General features: G+C 46.7%; 1 protein-coding gene across 1 annotated transcript in view; it reads left to right on the top strand.

Moving 5' to 3' along the window:
* Positions 1–16,900, top strand: part of IFT43 (intraflagellar transport 43) — a 73,953-nt gene that overhangs the window by 27,634 nt on the left and 29,419 nt on the right. The window contains exon 3 of the mRNA XM_029952173.1: positions 993–1,057. Within this exon, the coding sequence (XP_029808033.1) occupies positions 993–1,057 (65 nt within the window). The remainder of the gene's footprint in view (positions 1–992; positions 1,058–16,900) is intronic.

Below are 16,900 nucleotides of genomic sequence, written 5' to 3'. Positions count from 1 at the left end.
CCCCGAATAAGCTGGGGAGACTTTTAACCTGCCGGCTTAGTTTATGTCATTTAAGCAAACCTCTCTTTTACATTTTTTTTTCATCACCTTTCAATTTGTAAAAGTAAGATAAAGGGATTGTAAAACAATGGTTAGAAAATGGACAACAGCACAAAGAAGGAAATTAAAAATTGTCCATAATTCTGTCCCTGGAGTCCTCTCTCACTCATGTATTATAGTTAATTAAACATTCAATATTACATATTAATAGTCTTTTTACCGAATTGGAAGCATATACCTACTGCTCTGCGACATGTTTTTGTTTGTTTTTAATTTTTTTAAGGTTTATTTATTTTTGAGAGAGAGATGGAGTTCTAGCAGGGGAGGGGCAGAGAGAGAGGGAGACACAGAATCCGAAGCAGGCTCCAGGCTCCAGGCTGTCAGCACAGAGCCCGATGTGGGGCTCAAACCCACAAATCACAGGATCCTGACTTGAGCCAAAGTTGGATGCTTAACTGCCTGAGCCACCCAGGCACCCCTGCAGCATGTTTTTTAGAAGTTAATGTATACTGAACATTCTCATATCATTAGGTATCCTTTCTTACCATAGTTTTTCATTATTGCATTGTACCTGCACGTGTGTATTCCATGATTAACTTCATTTCTATTGCTATTTCGGTTTTGACTTTTTTCCTATTCAGAAATGATACTAGGTCTCTGATTCTTTCTTTAGGATAAATTCCTTGGATTAGAATCTCTGGCTTAACAGTATGAAGCATTTCTAAAGCTTTCAGTAAGCTTTGCCAAATTGCCATACAGATCCTGCCTTTTTATATACCCTGGAAGGGCATGAAAGCACCCAGAGTTTGGAAGTCAATTAGAAAGGCTGCTGTATTTTTATTTGAAAGATTTCGATAGGCAGAATATTGGTTTAGGTGGCCTTAACCTCATCCACTGCATGCTTGAACGTCACTGGTGAGCGACTGTGATTTTGGCTTCTGCTTCCCTTTTAGGCTCCCCCTCCCAAGCCACCGCGCAGGAAAGGAGGCTGGGCAGATGACTCTGTGAAGTTTTCAAAGTAAGTACGGTAGCTCATGAGGGTGGAGGTGGGCACTTTACTCTTGTGTTATTTTTCTTTCAGTTTTTATAACAACTTTATTGAGGTGTAATTCCATGTAACTCACCCATTTAAAATAGACAATTCAGTCCTTCTTAGTGCCTTTAACAGAGTTGGGCTACCAATACCACAGTCAATTTTAGATCATTTTTATCACCCCCCCCCAAAGAAACCTGGTACCCACTAGCAGTTATTTCCGATGTCTCCCCCAACGTCCCCAACTCTAGGCAGCCGCCATTCTGCTTTCTGTCTCTGTGATTTGCCTGTTTTGGACATTTCACGTAAATGGAATCGTACCTTATGTGGTCCTCTCTGACTGACTTGACTTGGCCTGATGTTTTCAAAGTTCATCCGTGTTGTAGCATTCTCTGTTCTTTTGTTTTGCTTCATTTATTTTGTTTTAAATGTTTATTATTATGTTTGAGAGTGAGAGACAGAGAGAGCAGGGAAGGACAGAGAAAGGGAGACAGAATCTGAAGCAGGCTCCAGGCTCTGAGCTGTCAGCACAGAACCCAGTATAGGGCTGGAACTCACGAACCAGGAGATCATGACCTGAGCTGAGGTCGGACACCTAACTGACTGAGCCACCCAGGCTCTGTGTTCTTTTCTTAAAAAATGGAGGGGGGCTCCTGGGTGGCTTAGTTGGTTGAGCATCCAACTTCGGCTCAGGTCATGATCTCATAGTTCATGAGTTGCTAGCTACTGTCAGCACAGAGCCTCCTTTAGATCCTGTCTCCCTCTCTCTGTCCCTCCCCCACTCATGCACTCTCTCTCTCAAAAATAAATAAAACATGTTTTTAAATGGAGGTATGATTGACAAGCATTATACTGGCTTCAGGTATACAACATAATGATTCAATGTTTCCATTGCTAAATGATCACCACAATGTCACCATTAATCATCACCATCATCGTGATGAAAACTTTTAAGATCCACTCTCTTGGCAACTTTCAAATATGTAATACAGTATTTTTTTAAATGTTTTTTTATTTTCGAGAGAGACACACACACACACGTTGGGGAGGGGCAGAGAGAGAGGGACACGCAGAATCAGAAACAGGCTACTGTCTCTGAGTTGTCAGCACAGAGCCCTGCACAGGGCTCGAACCCATGAACTGTGGGGTCATGACCTGAGCCAAAGTCGGACGCTCAACTGACTGAGCCACCCAGGTGCCCCCTGCAATACAGTGTCATGAACTGCAGTCACCATGCTGTACATTCCATCTTCATGACTTAACTCATTATATAACTGGAAGTTTGTACCTTTTGACCTTCATTCTGTGTTCTTACAGTAACTTTCTAAACAGAATGGAATGGCCGGTTAGTAATTGCAGGATTACAAACCACTTTGGTCTCTAATCCCTTGCACTAAGTTTTAGATGAGAAATAAACCAGAAAAAAATATTTACTACACCAGCAGGATGGCCAGCTTTCAAGTTTAACTATTTGAGATGTACTCGGAAAAGGAATTTCTTTTTCTTGAAACACAGACATTAGTCTTTTTTTTTTTTTTTAAGTTTATTTATTTTTGAGAGGAAGAGAGAGAGGAGTGCAGGAGGGGCAGAGAGAGAGGGGGACAGAAAATCCCAAGCAGGCTCTGTGTCATTAGTGCAGAGTCCAAGGCGAGACTTGAACTCACAAACTGTGACCAGAGCCAAAATCGAGAGCCAGTTGCTTAACCAACTGAGCCCCCCAGGTGTCCCAGACATTACTCTTGCCTAGAATTTCCTTCAGCACTTATTGCCTTCAAAGTATATATTTTTCTAATTCTTTCCTCCCTTCATTTCCTCCCTCGTACGTACACACACACACACACGTGTACACACACACACACACACACACACACACACACACACACACACACACACACACACACACTTTCCCCCCTGCCCTGAATCATTTGAAAACAAGTTGCGGACATCATGACATTTCGCCTCTAAATACCTAAGCGTGCATCTTTCAAGAGCAAGGACCTTCTCCAGGTAATCACAGTATGATGAGCCTGTCTAAGTAATTTCGTAGTGAATTAATATTTAATATGCAGTTTATATGTAAACGCCCGGTTGTCCCAAAATGTCTTTTATAGCTCCAGGATCCAGTCAGAGTTCACAGGTTGTGTTGAGTAGTTCTGCCTCTTTCTCTAAAACCATTTTTATTTAAATCTATCTGGATAAGTTTATTTAAAGATAAATTTATCTTATCTAAAATATCATTTTTTACTTTTTTTTAACTTTTATTTATTTTTTTTGGGAGACAGAGAGAAACAGCTTGAGCAGGGGAAGGGCAGAGAGGGAGACACGGAATTGGAAACAGGCTCCAGGCTCTGAGCTGTCAGCACAGAGCCTGACGTGGGGCTCGAACCCACGAACTGTGAGATCATGACCTGAGCTCAAGTTGGACACTTAACGACTGAGCCACCCAAGCACGCCTAAAATATCTCTCTTGATCTGGAATAATTTCAGTTCCTCCCCTGCCCCCCCAGATCCTGACTTTTCGAGGAGTCCAGGCCAGTTGCCTTATAGCATGTCATACATTCTGGTTTTCTCTGCTTGGTTCCTCATGATTAGGTTCAAGTTGTAGGCTTTTGGCAAGAACAGGTGATTTTTGTATACTTCTTATCATATCAAAATGGTATAGAGAAACGCACTCAGAGATGTCTCACTTGCATCCTTATTCCCTCCTCCATCAATCCCATCCAGTAATCTCTGTAGTCGTTTCTGGTCTATCCTTCCTGTCTGTCTGTCTGTCTTTTCTCCCTTCCTTCCTTCCTTCCTTCCTTCCTTCCTTCCTTCCTTCCTTCCCTCCTTCCCTCCTTCCCTCCTTCCCTCCTTCCCTCCTTCCTTCCTTCCTTCCTTCCTTCCTTTTCTTTCCTTTTCTTTCCTTTTCTCTTTCTTTCCTTTTCTCTTTCTTTCTTCCTTTATTCAGAATTAAACATACACATATACAATTTTAATTTATTCTTCTTTGTTTCTATATATTAGGATTCAGCCAAACTTTGACCCACAGACTAGCTGCCAGCGTTTATAGATCGTGTTTTATCAGAACACAACCACCCCGTTTCATTTAAAAAATGTAGATCTCTGACCTGTTTGGGATTAATTCTAGCGTATGATGTAAAGTACGGATTCCGTCTTAATATTTATCGAGGTGGCCATTGCCCCACCACCGTTTATCTAAAAACGCATCTTTCTCCAGTGAATTTAGAGCCCCCTTAATCATGTTCTCCATCTCTGTTCCCGAGTCTGCTTTCGGACTTGTTGTTCTGTTCTAGTGGACTTTCTGTCTGTCCACATGCCAGTGAATACCACGCCCTTTCCCTTACAGAACACAGCACTGCTTTTCAGTGCTAACCAAGAGCAAGAAGGTAATGCTGTCTTCTAAACGATGTAATGTAAGTGAGTGTCTTATAGACTTAGATATTTTTCTAAGTTAGTAGGGGATTTTAGTGCCTGTAACAGCTGGAATTTATTTTGAAATATGGAGAGGAGACAAATCCTGTATCTGCTCCTTAGAGAACAAAAGGGAATCTCAAAGATGGATATATGAAATGAATATATCAATCAGTGTATTAAAGATTTTTCCAGATCAGATCAGCCTGCTCTTGGAAAAAGATGCTTCCCCATTTTGTGTATTACTTTTCCGTTGTCTTGCGCGCTCCTCAGTCTGTGGTCTGGTCCCTACCTCTTTGGCTGTTGGGGGGCCCAGGACTCATCCTCAGAGTCCACCTCTCTTCACCGTCCACCCTCACTCTTGCACCATCTCGACCCAGTCTTGGGAGTTTCACTGTCACCTTCACAATGCCACCTCCAAAATCTGTATCCCTCCAGGCCTTCTCCTGAACATCCAGTACCCACGTGATGTTTCTTCTTGAGGACACAGCTCAGTCCTAGCACGTCTGCATCCATCCTCGTAACTGTCACCCTTTCCACCCCAGCTCCTGACTCATACCTCCCAGAGGTTCCCTCAGATCTCCAGAAATGGGAACTCTTGTCTTCCCCGTGACCCAGGCCGTAAACTTTGGAATCCTCTTGGACCCTTCTCTTGGTCTCAACTCATGTTCAGTCTGTCAGCAAACTGGGCCAGGGCTGCAGATGAAATGCATCTGTTGTGTGTGCTGCCAGAGTTTGGCCACAGTCCCCATCATTTCTAGCATTGACTCAAGTGAGAACGTCCTGACTGGTCTCCCCCACTTCATCCCTGCCTCCCTCTGTTTTATCTCTACAGAGCCAGAGTGACTTTTTAAAACAGAAGTGAGATCATTTCACATCTGTTGAGAACCCTCCAGTGGCATTCCCTATAGTCCAAGTAAATTGCAGAGTCTCTATCATGGCTTACAAGGCCCCACCTGACCTCACTTTATGTAAAGCAGCTCCCTCGTCACTGTGTCCCCATGAACTCTTGCTTTATATGTCAGCGCATGACGTATATGATGCATACATGTGTGTGTTCACATACATATGTTACCTTTTTGTCTCTAATGTAAGCTTCTTGAGAGGAGACCCGCTCTTCCTCACCTCTGCCCGGTACCTCACCTAGTGCCTGTCCGTAATAAGTGCTCAGTGACTGCTTTTTGAACAAATGAATGATCGCATCAGCGTTTTTGCTATCAGATCAGGTCACTTTGCCATCCATCAGTGGGGACAGTGGAGGTCTGGAAGGTTGGAAGCCCTTTGGGGAAGGTTATAGTCTGTATGAAGGATGGTAAGAGCTGAACTAGGGCAGTGGTGTGAGCATGGAGAGGGGAGGAGCTTTGGAGACTTTTTGGAGATAGAGTTCACAGGACTCCGTGACGCATCATTGGTAGGAGGGAGGGCAAAGGAGGGAGGAGGGGAAGGTCACTGCAAGGTGCCTTGCTTTGATGACTGGGTGGGTCAGATAGGGAAGGCAGGCACGGGGTGGGCCACATACATATTTTCCACAGTTTGGGAGTCTGGAAGAGAAGTCAAAAGAGGAGGTACAACTTAGATCATCTACACCACTTGGATCATTCTACACAATTCAAGTATGGAGCCTTGAATTCGACTGTTTGGAGGCTGTTCGAAGGTTACTAGTGCCCTTTGAGAAAGTGGTACTGTGATTTGCACTGGGCCAGAAGCCAGATGATGGGCTGAAAAGGAATTGAGGCAGGAAAATGGTGATCTAGTCTCCTTCCCTGAGAAGGAAAGGAAATCACGGGACAGTACTGGGAAGGAGTGCTTTGTGTTGAGAACCACGTGTGTAATATGTGGGGAAAGAATGATTGCAGGTGAAATAGGGATTTGAATGAGCAGGACCCTTGGAAGGATGGGACCTTCCAAGAAAGATTAATTAACCTTGGATAGAAGGAGGCAGGGACGTTTTTCCTCCAAGACAGGAGGGAGCTTGGAAAGGCTGGGTAAGCGATCAAGGAAAATTCAGAGAGTAGGGAATTGGGGGAAGTTCTTTTTGGACTGGCCTCTTGGTTTTCTTCTTTTTTCAGAGCAGAAGGGCACACTGCTGAGTTTGTTGGAGCAAAGGAGAGCTGGTCTCAGGAGGCAGGTGGGGCAGATGGGAGGCGGGAAGAGGAGGGCGCTGACGAAGGATGAGAGAGGCTGTTGTTGGGCTACATTGAGGAGCTGCCCCTTCAGATCAGAAAACAGAGCTCCTGCTCCCTGAGGGCACTGTGGGGAGTACGGAGTGCCCCCTGTCCTGCAAGAGCTCCCATTCGAATTGGGGGGGTCAGGCATTTTCATTCTGGAAAATCAGGACCGGTGAAAGGAGCGCATCGCAAGTGAGAAACAAACGTACTGGTGAACCCTGGTGATGTGACATCACAGGAGAGAGTGACCACAGTGGTCAGGGGTCCCTTGCAGAGGGGATGGGGGCCTAGCTGGGTGGATTCTCATGCGCAAAGAGGATCGTGGGGAGAGTATTCTGGTTCAAGGACTGGCGTAGGCAGAAATGCTGGGGGGATGGACAGTACCTTTACTGTCAGTCCACTTAGAGTAGAAAATTCACACTGGAAATCGTGTACTCAACTCAAGTTCTTCTGAAAGAATAATAATAATGGCACTGACTCGGTTCAGGCTGCTAGAACAGAATGCCACCGACTGGGTGGCTTAAACAACAATTATTTCTCACGTTCATTTCTGGTTCTGGAGGCTAGAAGTGTGAGGTCACGGTCACGGCACAGTCTAGTCCTTGTCAAGGGCCCTCTTTCTGGATTTGTCCTCACGTGGCTTTCTTTGGTATGTGCACTCGGAGAGAGGGAGGTCTTGTATCCATCTCATTTTATAAGAGTACCCATCCCTTCCCAGGGGCTCTACCCTCATGACCTCATCTAACTCTGATTTGCCCCCAATGGCCCCACCTTCAAACCCTATCACATTAGAGATTAGGGTTTGAACAAATGAATTTGTGGGTGGAACAGACTTTCCGTCCATAGCTGCATCTTATATGTGCATTACGCCACCTCTCTTGGGTGGCCTCATCTATAAGTAGATATCCCTCTACAAGGGAAGGAGGAGGAAAGTGAGGCTTACAGAGGTCTATAGCTCTGTTGTTGCCAGTGGGAAGTAGAGGGGTTAATTCCAGATATGATCCTGGAGCTCATAGTCAAGGGATACGAGTTTCTGGGGTTTATTTTATTTGTGTAGCCCTGCCCAAGATAGAGAGCAGAGCGAGCATCAGCCACCACGCTGGCTGGAGATGTTGGGCACCGGAACTCACGTGCTCACACCTGAGCCTCCGGAAGGGGCTGTGCTCAGGAGTTTCGCTGGACCTGGGATCACTGCCTTTCCCTTCCGGCACCACAGTCCTAGCCATGCCAAAGATTCCATCTCGGAGCCAGGCCATCCTTGGCTCTGAAGTTGCCCGAAGTGGGGCCCTCGTAGCCCGTGGGTCGCTGACTTGGCCATGGAGAATAGAGCCGAACAAGAGGCGACCAGACTTGGCAAAGAGAGGAAGGCGAGGTAGCCTGATTAAGTTTTGTCTCAAAGTGTCTGTTTTTGGGTTTGTCCCTGCATTGATCTGCAAGGGAATGAGGCAAGTAATGGCCCCTCAGGGACTTTCAGGACTTTGCTCTCAATGTCAGCCGTCATTTTCAATCACCCTCTCCCTCCCAGCCATTAATTTTGGCCCAGGATCATGGGGACTTGTCCATCTATCACTCCTAATTGACACTAAATGATCTGTCAGTTTATTGATGAACGGCAGGAGTGGAATTGTCACAATATATTTTACTTTCTAACAACTCCTCCTGACAATTTTATCTTGTCCATCTCACTCTCCTCACATAAATCTCCATTGGCCGCTCATTCCTTCTCCTGGGCTGTTCTGGTGCCAGCACTTCCACGCCATCTGCACACGTCAAGGGCATCAAGATGGCGGTAGAGCAGCCGAGTGCCGGTCCTGAGGTGGCCCCTTCCCTCCTCCTCCTCTCTCTCTCTCTCACTCTCTCTCTCTCTCTTTCTCTCTCTCTCCCTTTTTAATGGCACAGATGTCCCACGAATACTAAAGGGCTTCTGTCCTCCCTCTCTGTGTGTCATTGCCATACCAGAGTCTCTACCTCTGTGTTAGCAAGGAATCGTTCATTCTTATTAGGCTACAAAAGTGTGAAAGGCAAAACCTCGGCAGCTGCCGGCCATCTAGATCCTATAAGCACAGTTGCAAACACATTTTGTCCACTCACACCAGCATCGTTACAGGCTTTCTGTCCCCAAAGAAGTAGGGTTCTTAGTCGGTTTCTTAGGTCAGCTGGAATTTCACCACCAGCATGCCCTGTGCTGCCCTGGGGGTACAGGGGTGCCCAGATGCTCGTGCTCTGCTCCGAGCCAGGCCCAGAGTACTTTTGTCTGTCACCTTAGTTTTCCATTAAAATGATAGTTTTAAGTGGGTTTTTTTTAAATGTTTATTTTTGAGAGAGAGGGAGACAGAGGATCTGAAGTAGGCTCTGTGCTGACAGCAGTGAGCCTGATGTGGGGCCCGAACCCACAAACCGTGATACCATGACCTGAGCCAAAGTCAGATGCTTAACCGACTGAGCCTTTCAGGCACCCCAAGTTTTAAGTATTTTAGGTTTTGAGAAAGATGAAGTACTGATGTTAAAAATATATATAAATATATGAATATAGCAGACCCACACATAAATACATGTACACACACTTACATACATATATATATTACTGGGTTTTATGTTGACATATGTATATGGATGTGTATATGACGTAGTTATTAAGTCTTAGGAAGGTACACATATTATCCTCCAGGAGGCCAAGGATGAACAGGGAAGCTTGACAATATGGAAGGAATGTCATTGGTTCCCTCCCTCTGTCCCCTCATGCTGCAGCTAATTTTTATTAACTCATAAGGACTGTTTTTGTTTATTAACCGCCATCCCATTATCATGCTTATCAAAATTAACAACGATTCCTTAATGCCCTCTGATACCCAGCCACACCCAGATATTCCCATTGTCTCAGAGATGTCGCTTTACAGTTGGATTGTAAAAAGGCAAACCCCGGTCTGCGCCTGTGTCTGGCTGCCAGCGTCTTCAGCCCCCTGGCCTTCTGCAGCATGCCCCGCCTCCCTTTCCTCCCCGTGCCACTGATTTTTTTTTTTTTTGAGAGACTTGTAGAGTGTCCCACCTTCAGGATTTGGCTCATTGCTTCCTGATCATGGTGTTTAGCTTGCTCCTCTGTCCTTCATGTTCCTTGCGAAGCCGGTAGTGAGATCTGGAAAAACTGCAGGTTAGGTCCAGGCTCACTGTTTTGGAGTACTTGGCGGGCGGTGCGGTGTCCGTGCTGCGACATCACTTCGGGAGCCAGGGACAGGCGGGAGAGGCGCGGGAGTGCGGGTGTCCTGTGTGAAGCAAGGCTGCGGTCCGTCAGCAGGGTCAGGGGCGTGCCCTCCGTCTCTCGGTTGCCACCAGACTCCCACCTAGAGGCCACATGTCCATTGGGGACCGTTGCCTGGAGCCAAGATTTCAATGAAACGATGTCAAATGGTGCTTTTCCAATGTCCCCTTGACACAGATGCTTGTCTAAAGAACTTCCTCTCACCAGTTATCTGGCTGCCCAAAACACAGTTTATAATCCTGCCTCTCCCCTCTGTCCAATCTTTATTTCAAAAAGTTTCAAATCTGTAGGAAAGTTGAAAGGGTAGTACATCAGACACCTTGCCGGGTACTGTTTTACCACCTGTGGCTCTTTCTCATTCTCTGTTTATTTTGAGTTTTCCTCTTTTACTGAACTGTTGGAGAACCCATGCAGTCGCATTAGCAGTAACTGGTAAATGGCTGCTTTCCAAGAGATTTTGGTCTGTATTTTTTGCTTCTGAGTCTATAGTGCCTGAGACGTTAGGTGCTCAGTACACAGTTGATCTGTGAGTGAGTTTTAGACGTTTCTTACAGAGCTCCAGTAATTAAAAAGGGACCAAGTATCCGTGGGTCCACCCAAGCAAAAGATCTTAATCCTTGACCTTCAGGTTTGCATCAACAAACATAATTTTGTGTATGTAGTTTTTCAAGAAAAACACAGCAGATCACAAATACAGAGAATTGCTTTTCCACATGTGGCCCTCAGCCACAGAGAAGCCGGAACCGGTGTGGCTGGACAGGGAGTCCTGGGCGCCATGGGTCCACAGGTCATTGGTTGTCAGAGAGGCCAGCCAGCAGAGAGAGGTGTCTGCCGTTGCGTGAAGTCAGGTGAGGCCGTGAGGTGGTAAGAAGGGAAAGTCCTCAAAAGCGAATTTGCACCCATTTCCGGCGGTACCCAGGCCTCAGGCACCTCGTCCCTGTTTCTGTGGCATTTGGAGATCGCCATCAGAGCCCCCTGCATACTTGTCACAACTTTCTATCACGTGCTTTCTCTTGCATTCATGCGTCTCCTCCGTACGGCCCCCAGGACACAGCCGATTCAGAAAAGGTAGCATCGGGGCTCAGCAATGACAGATGGCTTCCATTACACCACCCATTTATTTGTTCTGTGTAGGCTTACCGAAGAGTCATTGCTGGCTTTACTCTCCACCTACATTCAGAGCCTGGACAGAAAGTAGGTAAAGGGAGGTCAACATAAGTTCAATTTTAATTGAACTTGGAGAATTCACAGTTGTTGCTTTTTAATTTTTTTTAATGTTTTTTTCATCTTTTGAAAGAGCATGAGCAGGGGAGGGGCAGAGAGAAGGAGACACAGGATCTGAAACAGGCTCCAGGCTCCCAGCTGTCAGCACAGAGCCTGACACAGGGCTTGAACCCATGAACCACGAGATCATGACCCGAGCCGAAGTGGGCCGCTTAACCAACTAAGCCACTAGGTGTGTTTTTGTTGGTTTTTTTTTTTTTTAATTAGAATTTAATTATATTGTTTAGTGCTGGAAATCCCAATATGTACACCTGGACCAGGTACATTGATGAAAAATAAGTCTTCTGAAGGAGTCGAAAGTGTGGACCGTGCCAAGCTCAGTCTACCCTTAGGCCTTTCCCATCTTCACAAACTTGTATTTTTGGTAGATTGCATTTGCTTTGGTGGCTGTGGGTGAGAAGGATTGAGGCTAATGGACAGACAGGACAGGACTTAGCAGAGCTGCTCCTTCCCACTCAGCCCTGCAGCGGACAGCAGTGAGGTCCTCCCTAACAGTCCCCTTCATGCTGATTCCTATGTCTGAGTTCAGTGCATAACTTCATGGCCTCTTTTGAGACATTAGAACTCTTAGTGAGTTGTGATTTTATTTATTGTAAATACATTAGAAACATGCATAGCACAGAAGGGTAAGGAAGGATGACGGGAAGCTCAGTGTCTCTTTCGCCGCTTGCCCAGACGCTCCGTTTCCCTTCCTGGAGGCAGTCACCGACTGGTACCAGTATCCTTCCAAGGACACTCCATGCATTTACAAAAAACATAGGGTAATATGTCCTCTTATCCCCCCACATAAATGGTAACCTATCGATTCTGCATTTTTCTCCTCTCCTATAACCATATTTCTCGGTAGCCATAAGAATCTCAGTACAGAATAGAACTGCGTCACTTTTAAGGGCTACATAGTACTCCAAAATTTCCTATCCCAGTAAAAGTAATCATAGCCCCCAATAGGTGTGATATTTTCCTATCACGCCTATTGGTGTGGAGGAGATGTGAAGGTGGAGAAAGCAGACTTCTGATGTTTATTCATATACTGGCTGTCACATGACCCTTTAGAAAGTCTCGTAAAGCTTCCAGGTGAGGGACGTATAGACCCCGTGGGCTAAGGAAGAGATATGAAGCATGCATCTACCTGTTTCTCTTTGAGGTTCTGGTGGGGGCATTTCCGTACACCTCTGCTTGGACTGCTACCGTGATGTACAGCTCAGAGCAAGCAGAGATGTCCTGCATTATCATTTGCAGGTTAGAGCCCTGGATGGCGCGTCTGGTGTCACAAAACCAATTTACTTATGCAAATGACCAAATATGAAATAATTGGAATCTTGGAGTTCTGTCAAGTGCCTCCCGATTGAAGGTGATAGCAGTCTGTTCCCGTAAGCCCCACGTGGAGTAACGTTTGGCTCCCTCGCTTCCCACTCTGAAAAGCGGAGCAGTCTCCCTGACAGGTGGCCCTAGTGCATCCCCTCCCTGGAGCAGAAGTGAGTACCTGACGCCCAGGGAGGATGAGAGGAGGACGTGCGGTGATTTGAGGTGAACTTGTTGTGTAGCTTGTGCACCAGGGGAGGGACAGCTCAGGCCGTGAGGCCTCATGGCATCCAAGGGCTGTTTCCAAGGGCTGAGGTCATCAGAACTGTTTCCCAGTTTCCTGTGTGGAGGCCTGTGCGGAGGCCTGTGGGGAGGCCCGTGGGGAGGCCCATAGGGAGCTCTACCAAAAGACTACGAAGTCCAGGTCCTGATCCCCACCTCCCTCGAGGCTGCTCTCAGCTTCCTTTCAAGCCTTCAGCTTTTCTTAACAAGCTCAGCCACTCTTCAGTTTTAATTTCATAATTGGAACCCAGGAGTGGTTCTAGAGTGAGTTCCTCACATGTCCTGTTAGTGAAGGCTTTCACTTGTGGCTCTTTGCCATTTCTCATTTTGCAGAAGTACCAATTCTCCTGTGACTAGAGCTGCTCATTTTGTAGAGCTGGGGGTAGGATTGTAAAGCAGGAGGGCGTGAGGGTCATGAAAGAAAAGATAGGCCCAAGGAGTGTCCCTTAGATAACAACAGCCAAAGCACCACAGCATCCTGCCGAGTGAGTATTCCTTTGTCTCTGGATTATCACATATACAGAGGTTTGAAGCTAGAAGGTTAGAGCTGGTTTCATCCAATCTCCTGTCAAATTCTAGTGCCTCTTCTTTTTTTAATTTACTTTTAGAGAGAGCACAAGCCGGGGAGGGGCTGGGGTGGGGAGGGTAGGACAGAGGATCCAAAACAGGCTCCACGGTGTCAGTGCAAAGCCTAACGTGAGGCTCGAACCCAGGAACTGTGAGATGGTGACCTGAGCCAAAATTGGACGCTCATCTGACTGAGCCACCCAGGCACCCCAAATTCTAGCGTCCCTGGCACTGTTGGTGCAGGGTCTGTGTGAACTCCTCCATTGCTCGGGAACTCAGTGGAAACATTTTTTTTTTTTTTTACAAAGACGTTTTTAATTGTGCAAGCAAACCGAAAGCATTTTAATGGTATAAAAACTCAAATAAGACAGATAAAGCTAAATTTGCTTGAAGCCACTTTCTTGTCCAAGCCTAGTCATCTCTCCGGAAGTAGCTACTGATAACAGTTCCTTGTTTGTTTGTTTACTTATTTATTTTACCAATAATAGATATTCAATATATAATTTTATATAATAGGTATGTATATATATATATATATGTGTGTGTGTGTGTGCGTGTGTGTGTATTTTTTTTTTTACATAAATCACATTAACGGTGTTCCGCTCCTATCCATTTTTCACTTAATAGTACATCTGGAAATCTTTTGTCCAGGTAGATTTACTTTATTTTTCTAACTGCTACATTACCGTCCTATGATATGGATACACTATTCCTCTGTTGGTAGGCATTTAGGCTGTTTCTAATTTTTATGCCATTGTCAACCCCCTGATTTCTTGTAAATAGTTTGCCTTTAGGAAATTGTAGCTTCACCCTCTGATCCAATTCTGCCTTCTGGGGCCCCACTGCAGAGGCGGAATGCGTGTATGGACAGCCCACATATCTTGCCCAGCCTCCTTGTTGAATGGATGAGAAAACACACACACAACACACACACACACACACACACACACACACACACACACACACACTATTTATTGTGGTTTTTGTGCTGGGCACTGTCCAAAGCACCGTTGTTTTACTTTATCCTCAAAACAACCGCATGAGATGGTACTATTATCGTCCTAGCTTACAGATGAGAAAATAGAAGTTCAGCAAAGTTAAATAACTTGCTCAAAGTCCTATGGCCAGTAAGGAACGAGCCAGGATTTGAACCCCAGTGAGTCTGACTCCAGGATCATGCTCTTGTTCTCGGGTGTCTCACTTCCTTCCATTTTTATGCCCCTGGCTCCTGATGCAGTGCCTTTCCATGTGGAACCCCCACCTCCGTGATCCCCCTGAGGGCTGTTGGGACATGGTTCCAGCATGTTCAGCCTGGGGCAAGAAAGGCAGGGGACGAAGGCTTGCCCTCAACCTCCTCTGGCCGACCTGTGGGCAGAGCTGCGCTCAGCCAGTGCCTGGCCCTGGGAAGGTGAGCCCAGAGGCTGCAGCCTGCACTTAGGGGCACGAGCCAAAGCCGTGCCAGTCCTACCATTAAAAGGCCTAATTAGGCTAGTCATTAAGTTCAATTAGGCATTGGAAATGATCATTCCTTCTGACCCTGCAGTGCCCTCCAAGAACTGGATCCCTTCCCAGGCAGCCAGCTCGAGAGCCGGCTCTAGTTACCGGTACGCCGGCAGCCCCGCCTTTGGCGTTGGGCCTGTGACTCCCATTCTGGGCCGAGGGCACGGTAATCCAGGAGCCTTCAGCCCAGAGCGCGGGGCTCCAAGGACATGCCAGGTACAGTCAGGTGTCTGCCCTGGAGGCCCTTTCCTGAGCTCATTTCTGGTCACCCTCCTTTCTTAGGGCCACCCTTGCCCCATGTGCCTGTTAGGAGATGGGACGTTGGCCTGTGTCCTGGTCACTTGCCTTGCCACCCTAAGGCAAGTCGTGTGGACTCTGGGCACGGAGGCTCCCCGAGGGGTTTGAACTATGTGATCTCAGAGTTCCCTTTTCAGCACTAGAATTTTGATTCTGGGAAATCCCAAATAGGTAAGTGTGGCATTTATGAGATTTCTCCTTATCCGAGAGGAGGAGGAGAGGCCCGGGGTAAGTCTGTGCTACTAGCTCGGACCCTGCAGCCCTGTCTCTTCGGCATTAAAACAGTGTCTCACGGGCCCTCCAGAACTTAGAACGTACGTTTGAACCTCTGAAATACGTTGGAACTTTTTAAACACGCTTTCTAGATGGCTACTGGAAACATCTTAGTTTGGGAATCATTGCCTTGATAGGAAACAGCTAACAAGCACTGAGGCGGGACAAGCCTTCCAGGCACAGAGGCCCGGTGTGTGCCGTGTGCCGTGTGATCGCCTACAGTGGGGCGGGGCCGGGTGTCCAGGTGTGTGCGGTTGAACATCCACAGTGGGCCAGGGGCCAGGTGTATGCAGTGTGAACGTCCACAGGGGATCTGGAGTGAACAGAGCTGGCTGGCTACAGCCCAGGCTTTGCCTGGAGAAGGAGATGGCAGTAGACAGTGAGGTAGAAAACAACTGGAGCGCAGGACCTTGAACTCCAGCACACGCTTCGTTATTTAGAGAACAGGGAGCTACCAACAGATATGTGACCAGTGGTGTGAGGAATACATTATCATCCTTCTTCTGAACACCTTTTTGAGGTGGTCTGGGCTTGGGGTATTTGCAGGGGTAAAAAGACACCCATTTCTCCCCAGGCAGAGCCATCTTCTTAAAGGTTGTCTTAGCTCCATTCTCAATGGCAGAACGTTCTCTTTTTAGACCAGACAAAGCTGCAGAGAGAGTCTGCTCACTTTCCTCCCTAAGTGTGATGGCTTTTCTCACCCGCGGACTTTGGGGACATTGCTCCTTCCTATCCTGAGACCACACTGTTCTTGTATCCAATTCAAATGCTTGCTTTTTCTTAAGAGAACTTAACTACATCTGATTGTGTGAGGTTGGTTTTTCCACAGGACCTGTGTTCCTTCTCAATTAGGATGACTTCTCATTTTCTCCCTGGATGTGCTGTGTTAGTAGAGGCTGCATTTTTATCTGTAAGCAACAGGGAACCCCACTAGCAGAGGCTTAAACAGAAAGCAGTTTGTCTCAGAAAACAAGAGGTCCCCCCTTCACAGTCCTGGGCTGGTGTGGCTGCTCCGTGGTGACGACACGCGTGGAGCCCTTGCCAGCCTCCTGCCCACCATCCTACACACATGGGCCTTCCTCACTGTGTTCACGCCTCCTGGTTGTATGATGGCTGCTGTGCCTCCCGCCCTCACATCTGTTTTCCAGGTAGGAAGAAAAGAGAATGACATGGAGGTGAAGGTGAAGGGCTCTTTCTGAGCAGGAATTTGTCTTTGGGAGGAGAGGAGATAGGATCTGCTTTCCAGGGATGGCCGCATCTTTCTCATTGGTCAGAAATGTGTATGCCCACCCCTCAATGTGGAGCAGACTGGGGAGTTGAACATCTTGAGTTGGGCTCATTGCTGCCCGAAACAAAATTGGGGTTTGGATCCAAAAGAAGAGGAAAGGACTGTTTTCTGTGGTCAGCCCCATCAAGCGGAACTACAGAAGTCACTGGGTGACACTGTCCAACCATAAAGAATGTATCGGGTGATATAATTTTTTT

This window comes from Suricata suricatta, chromosome 9 (genome assembly GCF_006229205.1).
Source record: "Suricata suricatta isolate VVHF042 chromosome 9, meerkat_22Aug2017_6uvM2_HiC, whole genome shotgun sequence".
Taxonomy (NCBI): domain Eukaryota; kingdom Metazoa; phylum Chordata; class Mammalia; order Carnivora; family Herpestidae; genus Suricata; species Suricata suricatta.
This window is presented reverse-complemented; position numbering and strand designations above follow the sequence as displayed.